This window comes from Bos indicus, chromosome 16 (assembly GCF_029378745.1).
Source record: "Bos indicus isolate NIAB-ARS_2022 breed Sahiwal x Tharparkar chromosome 16, NIAB-ARS_B.indTharparkar_mat_pri_1.0, whole genome shotgun sequence".
NCBI classification, from domain to species: Eukaryota; Metazoa; Chordata; class Mammalia; order Artiodactyla; family Bovidae; genus Bos; species Bos indicus.
Window position 1 is genome coordinate 28,325,013 of NC_091775.1, and position 13,106 is coordinate 28,338,118.

At 39.1% G+C, this 13,106-nt stretch overlaps 1 protein-coding gene across 9 annotated transcripts in view; it reads right to left on the bottom strand.

The window, feature by feature from the left end:
- Positions 1-13,106, bottom strand: part of NVL (nuclear VCP like) — a 179,037-nt gene that overhangs the window by 96,276 nt on the left and 69,655 nt on the right. For all 9 annotated transcript variants that reach the window (XM_070768021.1, XM_070768020.1, XM_070768027.1 and 6 more), the window contains 2 exons: positions 10,690-10,778; positions 1,712-1,782 (listed from right to left, as the gene is read on the bottom strand). In XM_070768021.1, coding sequence (XP_070624122.1) covers positions 1,712-1,782; positions 10,690-10,778 — 160 coding nt within the window. The remainder of the gene's footprint in view (positions 1-1,711; positions 1,783-10,689; positions 10,779-13,106) is intronic.

Genomic DNA, 13,106 nt, shown 5'->3' on the forward strand with positions numbered 1-13,106 from the left:
ACTTTCTGAAGTGATGAAAATGTTCTCTATATTGACTGAAGTACCAGTTAAGCGTGCCGAAACTTACAGAACTGTAGGACTTACCAAACGGCGCTAGTGGTAAAGAACCTATCTGCCAATGCAGGAGACATAAGAGACATGGGTTCAATCCCTGGGTCGGGAAGATTCCCTAGAGGAGGGCATGGCAACCCACTCCACTATTCTTGCCTGCAGAATCCCCATGGACAGAGGAGCCTGGTGGGCTACAGTCCATGGGGTTGTACAGAGTCGGATATGACTGAAGCAAGTTAACACGCACACGCACAGAACTGTATTTGTGCACTACAAAGGTAAATAAAATTTCAATTTTAAAAAGTAAGGTTACAGGATGAGAGTGACAAATGTGGAGCTATGCCAGTATGTCCTGATTCTTGAAAAGCCTCAAATCAGAACTCTGATTACAGGTAATAAACATAAGGAAGATTTGTTTTTTAATGACTAAATCTTTGGGGAGGGGGGACACTTGTATCACTACTTTCCTGTTGATCAGAATGAAAAGTGCCAGTAAGATTAACTGTAAAACTGTTTGATTTTAATTAATAAGACTATCTTATTCAAAGACAGACAATGAAATAAAAACATTTCCTCTAGTGTACAAAATGCCTGGGAGGTCAAAACAGACTTTCATTTCTCCACATATAGTAAAAGACCCAGGCCAGGTTCAGCAGACTAGACCTTAGTTGAAAAAGAAGTAAACTATATACTTAAAAGACACCATCACCAGCCCAAACTCCTTAACTGATTACTTTAGTTAAAAGTGGTAAGATGGTCAAATAAGAGTATTTACACCAGGACTGGAGGTACTGGAACACAGCAACCCATCTCATGTAACTGTTTGAACTTGGACTTGAGTGTTTTCCATCAATAATCTTAAGAAATACTGAGCCAGGGGTAATAAATGGATAATGACTTAGAGGAATTTTAAGTATAGTCAATAAACAGAATCACTTGGCTAAGGCAAATTAGACTTCTGGAAGTCCAGAAACAAAGATATCCATCCAATATAGGTGGTTTAGTCGCTAAGTCGTGTCTAACTCTTATGATCCCATGGACTATAGCCTGCCACGCTCCTCTGTCCATGGGATTCTCCAGGCAAAAATACTGGAATGGGTTGCCATCTCCTTCTCCAGGGGATCTTTCTGACTCAGGAATAGAACTTGGGTCTCCTGCATTGCAGGTAGATGATTTACCAACTGAGCTATGAGGAAGCCCTAAGATATCCAGTGTTCAATTCAGACATTACTTTGGGTTGGGTTCAACTCTTTTGTGTCACAGTAACCTCACTTCACTTAACAGCAAACATTTTAACTTATTACAGACAGAATACCTCAACACAGTAAGAAATACAGTAAAATTCAGCATTTTTTGTAAGGACAAGTCTGAGTGATTTTTAACTCTTCTCTGACCTTACAGTGAAGGTATTTTTACTTTCCTGAAACTATGGGTAAGTGTAAAGGGTGATACAGCTCAAGTAACACTTGAATGATTAAAAATTCTGAGATTATGAAAACATACACGAGGTCATTTTCTCTGTGTTTAGTCTCCAGAAACATTAAAAATTACAGTCTCTCAAGAACACTCTCTCAGAGGCAACCATTTTGCTTTTTCTCATAAATTCATACTTACTACTCTCAATTCTAATTGCTCTTCTACCTTTAAGAGCATTGCTTACCTCTTTTGATATAGATGATTTTACTTTCTTGAAAGCTTCTTCAAAGTGCTTCTGACTAATCTTCAGTTCACCTGTGGAGCAAATGCATGAACATACATAATTTTTGGGTATGGTAAGCTAACTGTGATTTATAACTAAATTTTTCTTGAGAGACTTACAAGCATTCAAGGCAAACACTGAGGCAATTAACGACACTGGCTCTATTCTTTTTCAGAGCAATATTCAAGCCAGATATATTCTGCTCATCAAAGTTATAGACAGTTTTTCATTTTCATTTAATTTACATATACCAGACCACCTGACCTGCCTCTTGAGAAATGTGTATGCAGGTCAGGAATCAACAGTTAGAACTGGACATGGAACAACAGACTGGTTCCAAATAGGAAAAGGAGTACGTCAAGGCTGTATATTGTCACCCTGCTTATTTAACTTTTATGTGGAGTACATCATGAGAAATGCTGGACTGGAAGAAACACAAGCTGGAATCAAGATTGCCAAGAGAAATATCAATAACCTCAGATATGCAGATGACACCACCCTTATGGCAGAAAGTGAAGAGGAACTCAAAAGCCTCTTAATGAAAGTGAAAGCGGAGAGTGAAAAAGTTGGCTTAAAGCTTAACATTCAGAAAACGAAGATCATGGCATCCGGTCCCATCACTTCATGGCAAATAGATGGGGAAACAGTGGAAACAGTGTCAGACTATTTTTTTGGGCTCCAAAATCACTGCAGATGATGACTGCAGCCATGAAATTAAAAGACGCTTACTCCTTGGAAGGAAAGTTATGACCAACCTAGATAGCATATTCAAAAGCAGAGACATTACTTTGCCAACAAAGATTTGTCTAGTCAAGGCTATGGTTTTTCCTGTGGTCATGTATGGATGTGAGAGGTGGACTGTGAAGAAGGCTGAGCGCCGAAGAATTGATGCTTTTGAACTGTGGTGTTGGAGAAGACTCTTGAGAGTCCCTTGGACTGCAAGGAGATCCAACCAGTCCATTCTGAAGGAGATCAGCCCTGGGATTTCTTTGGAAGGAATGATGCTAAAGCTGAAACTCCAGTACTTTGGCCACCTCATGTGAAGAGTTGACTCACTGGAAACTCCCTATGCTGGGAGGGATTGAGGGCAGCAGGAGAAGGGGACGACAGAGGATGAGATGGCTGGATGGCATCACTGACTCGATGGACGTGAGTCTGAGTGAACTCCGGGAGTTGGTGATGGACAGGGAAGCCTGGCGTGCTGCGATTCATGGGGTCGCAAAGAGTCAGACACGACTGAGCAACTAAACTGAACTGAACTGAACCATATTTAATTTTCCATAAGTTATGTCATATATTTTAAAAGCACAGTCTTTTTTTCCCCCCAGCAATCAAAACAGTTTATTATGGGACAAATTATATTAAAAAGTATTTTGTCCATATTTAATTAAAAGGAGATTCTTATCCTTAAAAAAGATAAATGGTTCATATATTCTGTTACTTTGTGTTCCCCTCAGCTCTACTAAGATACTGTTGGTACATAATAAATATAAGTTAACTTTAAGAAGTACAGTGTGACACGATGATCTACTGCAAAATTGTTACCACAGTAAGGTTAGTTAACACCTCCAGCCCCTCATGATCACCTTTTTATTTATTTTTGTGGTGATACTTATTATGATCTACCCTCTGAACAGCTTTCAAGTTCAGCTGACCCTTGAACAATGTGAAGGTTAGGAGTGGTGGCCCTCAGTCAAAAATCTATGTATAACTTTATAGCTGACTCTCTGAATCTGTAGTTCTTTTTCTGTAGATTCAACCAAGCATGGATCGTGTAGTCCTGTACTACATATTTACTGAAGAAAATCCACATGTATAAGTGGATCTGCACAGTTCAAACCCAGGTTAACTGTATATAACACACTACTGATAATTAGTACACGGGATCCTCAGAATTTATTCATCATATAGCAGGAAATTTGTACCCTCTGATCAATACCTCCCCATTTTTCCCACTCTCTGGCTCATCATAGTTTAATGTAGTAAGAGAACTATCACTCATTAACAGATAACCCCGTTATCTTTGTATTGTTTAACTTAATGGCAATGTTCAGGACAAAGCGTCAGAATTCTTCTCTTTCAAGATAATTCAAATTAATTTAACTAAGAATGGAAAACGGAATTCCATATTACTTAAGGGTACATACACATAATGAGATGAATGGAGTTACATCATAACACATAATACATACAGGTCATATGGCAACACCGGACTGGAAGGGCGCTTTGATTCCTTTTAAGGTTATGCCAACACACGTAAGAGAAATCCAGTACCTAAATGTTACTTAAGAAAGGCTTCGCTTACAATCATATGACAACTTACGAGATGACAATTCATACTTAAAATAGTACTAATATATAAATTAAGAAAGTGTATTTACCTAAAAGTAAAATACAATGTGTAGCTGAACATGTCAAATGGAAGTTGAATGGCATTACTGATTTCAGGTTCAGTAAGATATCAATGCAAAGTCCCTCAAGGACAGGCAGCTGGAAATGAAAACTGCAGCAAAGCAGGGATGTCAGAATCTGTTACACATATTTATAAGAAGACATCCCATTAGAGTTATTAGGAGCAGTCAATACATATACAGAGGCCTGCTAATTTTTAGTGACAAACAAATCCAAATATAGTTATCATAATCAGCTCTCAGGCAGCATAGTACCACATAAGGATTTTTTACATGACATTCTTATTTTGTGAATTATATCCCACCTACTTTCAAAACAAACTTAAAACAGCTTACATAAAAGAAGTTCAGATAACTGAATCTTCAAATTAAACAACCAAAAGCTCAGGGACTTCATGATTAAGATACGAGTGTTGATTTTCTGGGTTTGCTGAGGCTGTCTGCAGCGGCGCAGGCCTCAATATTGGACAGTATACAATCTATGTAACAAAAACTACTGGAGGATACTGCAGCAGTGTCAGGAGTGACAAGAGCAGCCACTTGTATGGCCTTACTTCTACAGCAGGCTATCCACTGTATGACAACCTACGTTCTTGTGTGACGGCATCTTATCAGACATGGTCTCAGCATTCCTTGGGCTTCCCAGGTGGCTCAGACAGTGAAGAATCCTCCTGAAATGTGGGAGACCTAGGTTCGATACCTGAGCTGGGAAGATCCCCTGGAGGAGGGCAAGGCAACCCACTCCAGTATTCTTGCCTGGAGAATCCCCATGGAGAGAGGATCCTGGCGGGCTACAGTCCACAGGCTCGCAAAGAGTCGGATACAACAGCGACTAAGCAGCAGCAGCATTCCTCATCTACACTAACACAGAAGCACTCTCAGGGCAATGCAGCCAGCCAGGGCAAGTGCAGCAGCTTACTGACCTCCTGGAGAACAACTCATCAGTAAAGAATGGGATTAGGGAAAGTAAGCTTTAAGGAAGGAGTAGAGCTCAATGGATGAGCTGTTAACAAGATATTTGGAAAAACCAGATTTTGAATAAATGCTATGAGAAATTCAAAACATGAAGACTCCGACAGAACTAGACTTTTATGCTTAAGCATGGAGAAAATGTTAGGAGCTGAAGTAGACAGACTTCTGAAGTCTGAGGTGCAGATCTGGAGATACTACAGACTTGATGGGATGAAATCAGTCTTGTGCAGATCTTAAGATAACTATAGACTTGATGGATGAATCAATCTCCTTGGAGAGAGTCTCTGAAACAAGTTTGCCAAGGCTATTTTCCCACAGTGAAGAAGTCCACGCTATTCAGAAGCTCTTTCTTTTTTTTTTTTTTTTTTTAAGATGGAGGCAATATTTATTTAAAGGGCAATTCAACAGTCCACAGAACTAAAGCAACCTTTTTACTTCTAAGACACATGTTACAAGTTCAAACAATCTTCACATTGGTAAAAACAATTGGCATCCATAAGAATATGATTTTTAATTTTGTTGCCAATGAAGATTTCCTTCCATCAAACCTGTCAATCTTGAACATTCTGGCTAAATATAGGTTTGTGGTTTTTAAAAGTCACTCTGTTTCAAAGTCTGTCTTTCCTTACACAAAGATAGAAGTTATTTCAACATACCTTGTATTTTTGTCCTGAGCACTAAGAGGAACACTCTGCTAACCTAGTTACCCATAAATGTTCATTCCAGAAAGGGCCTGGTTACTGAACTGAAGGAAGATATTTCAGTACACTCTTTTTTTAGGTCATGCTAGTTGCCATTTTGTAAAATTTCTTTTCTCTCCTTTGCTTTTTTTCCTTATTTAGTTCAATTTTTCTAATGGTAGGAAATATAAAATAGCCCTAGATGGCTCCATGGGCCAGTGTGATGACTGGTTTTGTTTTTCACTAGGAGATAAAAAGAATCCGCCTGCCAATGCAGGGGATGCAAGGGATGCAGGTTCAATCTCTGGGTTGGAAAGAGCCCTTGGAAGAGGAAATGGCAACCCACTCCTGTATTCTTGACTGGAAAATTCCATGGACAGATCCACGGGGTTACAAAGAATCAGGCACAACTGAGTGACTGAGCACACAGCATACAATGCATTTTCCACGGGGTAACAAAGAATCAGGCACAACTGAGTGACTGAGCACACAGCATACAATGCATTTATAAGCATTTTAATATTCTGTAAAGTGGACTAGAAATATAATTTTACAGACAGGACAACATGTTTGCTTTTATTTTAAAAGAAGCACTACTTATGAAAATCTGAACTGTGGGATATTTTTTGATTTGAGAGAAGTAAACCTCATTTGCAGAAACTTGTGGCCATGATTCTGTAAAGTATCATAGTCAACAGTGTGTCTTTAACAAGTTTCTGGTAGTTACAAATAGGCAGTTAGCATACTGTGTGATTATAACATTATATAAGCAGCTTTCTAATGATCATAAGGTATCAAAGTGAAAAAACATGTAATTCAGCAATTGAAAGTGCGATGCTAAAGCTGAAATTCCAATACTTTGGCCACCTCACGAGAAGAGTTGACTCACTGGAGAAGACTCTGATGCTGGGAGGGATTGGGGGCAGGAGGAGAAGGGGACGACAGAGGATGAGATGGCTGGATGGCATCACTGACTCGATGGACGTGAGTCTGAGTGAACTCCGGGAGTTGGTGATGGACAGGGAGGCCTGGCGTGCTGCGATTCATGGGGTCGCAAAGAGTTGGACACGACTGAGTGACTGAACTGAACTGAACAGCTGTGTCTTCACTGATGAAAACAATTCATATACACTTTAAATTGTCCAGGTACAAGTAAGCATTGTCCAAGCAAGAGTGATGGCTGGGTGAATAATCTCTTTGCTGGGTAAGTGAGTGCTTAAGGACCTAGGTCAGTGTCTAGAAACTTAAATTTATATTGTTGTACACATTCTACTCTTACAAAGCATTTTGCATGCCGTACATTTAAAGTAAAATAACATTCTAATTTTAAAGATATAAAACTGTTTTTTAGATATGTATGTATACACATAGCTTGTTCTTATGGTTTCAAATTCTTCAGCCCTACTTTTTAAAAAGTTTTTACACATTATAATTCACTTTATACTTTGTGGATCTTCCTTCCTCCCCTTTCCCACCTGTCAACTTTTTATTCCATGTCAGTGTCATATGTGAAGGTACCAAATGATATCCAATTACCTCCTAGTAAAATTACTCTGAAAAATTTCACATAGCTAGACAAGAATACTAACTTATTTAAAGAAATCTCAAAGTTGATGTGCAGTGGCTATACCAAATGACAGATTTTTTTTTTTAAAAGACTCCCTAAAAGAGGCCAATTCCTGATATATTTTTGATTTTGGTTGAAGTCATATCTACTCTTAAATAATAACTGGCGGCTTATGTTTCTATCCTTTCTTTCCAGTTCTTTCTATTCTGCACTGATACTTTAAAGTTTAAGTGAAATTTGACACAAAGAAGTACATCAATGGTCCTTCTTTTTACCTTTTAAACTAGAGTCAAATTTTAATTCTGAAACCAGGGAATTCAGCCCTCTTTCTTTAAAAACAAGATAACATCTTGTTGTTCAGGTTTATTTTTTTTTCCAACTTAATACTTCTTACTGAAAGTCTTGCTCTTATGCAGAGCGTTCAGATATTTAAGCACATAAATCTTAATATTTCTGAGGAAAAAAGAATAGTAGTGGAATAACTGCAAAAGTAATACAGCAGAATAACTGCAAAAGTAGTGCTGTACAGAGAAGAGGTCAGTCAATGCCATGACTCCTATTTGTATTAAGCTGAAATATGGAAATCAGCAAAGGTGAAGTATACTTATGTTCAGCTCTGGCTGTATCAGGCCCCAAACTATGGAAGATGGAACATGTTTTAGACCATGGTGGAGGGGGATGATGGACGGAGACCTATTTTTAAGAGGACCATGTTGGTGGTCAGTAGAATTCAACCTCAAAGAGGGAGATTCCTGAACATATACTGAGGAAACTGTAAGACAGAATCACTGCAAAATTTTCAAGTTTTTTCAAAAACAAAGTTAATATCTGCATACATCCTCCTACACACTAAGTAACCCAGAACAACAAAATGGCATTAGACTTGAATTTGGGGTATACAATTTTAGTGTTACCTTAATTTTTGGATAATGCTTTTTCCTAAAATTATACCATCTACGGGAAGTGGCTTAAGTTTTAAATCTGATAAATTTTCAAGGCATAATGCTGGAAATTATAGAAAACTGCACAGGCATTTGGAGTTTATACCATTTTCTTAGATTGCATTAGTCAAGCTTTGGCATTTCTTTTAAATTTGAAGACCCCCAATATGCCAAACTCTCAGATGTCAGTGGAGCAAAGAATTGAAGGCAAAATGGTGATTCAAAGACTGTCCCCTCTAAATCCCTCCTTCTTGTCTCTGAAATGGTACTTTGGAAGGCATTTAGACAGCAGATTGGTTTGGGAGCCTCTATATATGCATATAAGTTTACTGGCAACCCACTCCAGTACTCTTTGCCTGGAAAATTCCATGGACAGAGGAGCCTGGTAGGCTGCAGTCCATGGGGTCACGAAGAGTCGGACATGACTGAGAGACTTCACTTTCACTTTTCACTTTCATGCATTGGAGAAGGAAATGGCAACCCACTCCAGTGTTCTTGCCTGGAGAATCCCAAGGACGGTGGAGCCTGGTGGGCTGCTGTCTATGGGGTCGCGCAGAGTCATACACGACTGAAGCGACTTAGCAGCAGCAGCAGCAGCATCCCTCAACTTGGTTTTATAGAAAAGAGAACATCTTTGTTTCTATTATACTGTATTTCATCTGTCTGACTTCTATGGCAGGTTAGATTTTCCTGGTCCTATAGGGTACATTTTGCCTTAATAAATGTTTGTATACATAACAGTGGTTCACTTCTTAGTCTGGAGCATTTTCCCCCCTTATAAATGTTTGTTAAACATAAAAAAAGGGGGTAGGGGAAGGAGAGGATGGGACAAATGGAAAGAGTAACATAGAAACATATATACTACCATATGTAAAATAGGTAGCCAGTGGGAATTTGCTGTATGACTGAGGGAACTCAAACCAAGGCTCTGTGACAACCTGGAGGGGTGGGATGAGTTAGGAGGTAAGAAGAAGGTTCAAGAGAGAAGGGATATATGTATACTGATGGCTGATTCATGATGATGTATGCTAGAAATCAACACAATATTATAAAGCAATTATCCTTCAATTAAAAATAAATCAATTTTTAAAAAGTAAAGCCTAAATAATTAAAAAAAAAGGAGATATGTGTGTTGATAAATCTAAGCTAAGCATATGCTGCTGTAACTGTAAACAAAAGTTAGCTCCAAGATTCCTGGTAGCCAAAGAAAAAAGGGAAAAGAATAAATGAAATAAACACAAATAAAGAAACATCTTCTGGGAAATCTAATGAATAAAAGGAGATCAATACAGGTTTGAACTTGAGATCAAAGTACAGGTTTTGAGGAAAAGGTAGGTCTTTCTGAAGAAAGTATTCAACAGTACTAAATGTATATGTTCAAAGACGGCCACATACTGCAACCGATCAAACAATCCTCCCAGAAACCAAGCAAAGCAGAGGCTATTTCTCTACTTGACAGTCAGACTGCAGGTCACAAATAAAGCATTTTCATCTACACACTGCTGCTAGGTCGCTTCAGTAGTGTCTGACTCTTTGCGACCCCATAGACTGCAGCCCACTAGGCTCCTCCGTCCATGGAATTTTCCAGGCAAGAGTACTACACACCCAAATGGTATTCTCAAACACACTGTCAAATATGAAGAACAGGGTAAAGCTGTTGAGATGTCCCAAAAGAAAGTGTAGGTATATGGAAAGTCATTTCAATTTTCATTTCTTATGTGTTTTCTAAGTTCTTCAGGTTAGGTTACATTTTAACCATAGGTATTGCCCTAACACGGAGAAGGCAATGGCACCCCACTCCAGTACTCTTGCCTGGAAAATCCCATGGACGGAGGAGCCTGGTAGGCTGCAGTCCATGGGGTCGCTGAGAGTCAGACACGACTGAGCGACTTCACTTTCACTTTTCACTTTCATGCATTGGAGGAGGAAATGGCAACCCACTCCAGTGTTCTTGCCTGGAGAATCCCAGGGACGGGGGAGCCTGGTGGGCTGCCGTCTTTGGGGTCACACAGAGTCGGACACGACTGAAGTGACTTAGCAGCAGCAGCACTGCCCTAACAAAAAGAATGAGGAGGTTTTCCAGGACTGATAAACAGACCAAACTCATGATGCAAACAGTATATGTATGATGATAAGCAAAGACAGAATACATTGTATAAGGCACCAAGTAACTGCTGCTATTATAGTTGTCAGCTACAGAGGTTATATAATATTCCAGAACAGCTGCTAAAGGTCTCATCAGAAAAATGTCAGTTTTAACATCACAGATGATAAACGCTAGGAAATGGTCATTTTCCAGGTTAACAGTGGCATTAGGTACCCAGAGTGATAATTAACTAGGACTGAGAGATTCTGGCGAGAACTGTACCTTTTTCACTTCCACTCTTCTGTCTTGCCATTTCCTGCTTCAAGGCACAGATAGAAGCCTCCCGTACCAAAGCAGAGAGATCTGCACCCCTGAAATAAGAGAAGAGCTCTTAACTCATTTATTCTTAGACACTGTGCAAAAGCCCAGAAAAAAGTCTGAAAGCAATTTCCTTTTTTCTTTAAATGTATTTTTTGAAAGCAGTGAATTTGTGATAATATTGCTTGTTTTATGTTTTGGTTTTTTGGCCAAGAAGCATGTGGGATCTTGGCTGCTCGATCAGGGATCGAATCTGTGTGCCCTGCATTGGAAGGCAAAGTCTGGACTGGATCACCAGGGAAGTTCTGTAATTTTCTTTTAAGTCACATATTAAACATTTAGGAAAGAAACTGACCAATAAAGGTGGGATAAACCAATCATGGTCACTAGGAAAGAGCTTTTAGTTTTTACTCAAAATACTTCTAAGTTTTAGAAGAAAGGAAATTATGAAGGAAACATGCAGAGAGTCAAATATTCTCACGCTAATCACTATAGATAGTAATGTTAATATAAAAAGTCTCAAACAGTCAGAAGAAAGCAACCTACACATTATTTACTGTAAAATTTTATTCACAAGGCTCATGCTAAAGTACAAACTGGCCCATTACAAGTATATACCATTAATATATTACCTAAAGTCTAAACTAAGCTTATATAAAAAGTCATTTATGACCCTAGTTCAAAAAAGGAAAATACAAAGGCTGAAGAGTTTGATGCATTTGATTCAAGCTCAAGCTGAATTGACACATCATAAATTACTTAAAATATGACAAGAACTAACAAGCCTTCATTTAATTGGTCTGTGTAATAACATGCTGAATCAGCATGGTTCTTGCGTTCAATGAAAGATGTTGGGGCTGACTGGTGTTTCAATACATTACATCTTTAACAGGATTCTTAGAGATTCTTTGAGAAAGAGTTTCAACTGGGAGATAAAAACCTCATCTTTAAAATTAAAATCATCTCTAGACAAACTAATTTAATATATAATGCTGATAATCCACATACCTAAGATTATTAAATTTAGTTTAAATTATTAACTGAACTCAATGTTTCTGCTGGTTAGGTGTTAGGTTTGTAATATTATTTAACAATCATACATATGCTGTTGCTGCTGCTGCTGCTAAGCCGCTTCAGTCGTGTCTGACTCTGTGCGACCCCATAGACGGCAGCCCACCAGGCTCCCCCGTCCCTGGGATCCTCCAGGCAAGAACACTGGAGTGGGTACATACATGCCAGGGTATTCATTTCTTTGTGAAAAGCGTGAAAGTGTTAGTCACTCAGTCATGTCCAACTCTATGTGACACCATGGATTGTAGCCCACCAGGCTCCTCTGTCCATAAAATTCTTCAGACAAGAATACCAGAGTGGGTTGCCATTCCCTTCTCCAGGGCATCTTTCCGATCCAGGGCTCGAACCCAGGTCTCTTGCATTCACAGAGATTCTTTACTGTCTGAGACATGGGGGAAACCCCATATGTTAAATCAACACTGGTGCAGAGACACCATTAACTAATGTAACAAGTAGCTGAAGGCTGCAGTCTTATACAGTCCCTGTGATGACAGTGGTATTAAAACCCAAAACATATACCATTCAAGTTTAACCCTGACCCATTTAATAAATGACCTCCTATGTGGTATAATCCAAAAGATTGGCCCAGGGTCAGTTCTGCATCAAAACTGCCTCTATTATCAACTGAAAATCTTTTCAGATTTTAGCACTCAAATACATAAACTACTCACTTAAGTCCTATTTTCTTTAGCAGTAAGTTCGTTAACTACAGACTGGCACGCATTTGATTCCCAACGAGGGAAAAAGGTACATTCTCCTTAAAGGTAATGCAGGGCTTTTACACAGGCCCTTCAACACCATGGCCTGGGACTGACCATTTCCCCTCCACTGAGACAGTCACCGCTTTTTTAAGTGAGACAAGAGTCCCAACTGGAGTGCAGCAAATCTCTCAGGAGCACTAGGGGAGCGGTAGCAGAACAAAGATCAAGACTCAGATCCCTAAGATGTTTATGTATGAAAAAACTGGAAATTAGACCTTGGATCCTGGCCACACTCCCTAAAAGTGAGTAGCATGGTTTCAAGTGTAATCATCTCATGAGACAGTTTTGTGAAAATCTTCAACCAGAACTGGAAAGAACTGGGTGCCTGTATCAGTACCGGTAGTTATGTTCTTCGGATATAAATTTACACTGTGAACAACAGACTCTAGAAGACCTCGAAGATTAAAACACTACCTTCCTTGACTGACTTAGCTTCAGAAAGCACATTTATTTGGCTTTCAGCTATAGGAATATCATGAACACCAAGTATATTGTGGACAATCAACAGGGATAAGCCAGAGGAGAACTCCCTGGTGGTCTAGTGGTTAA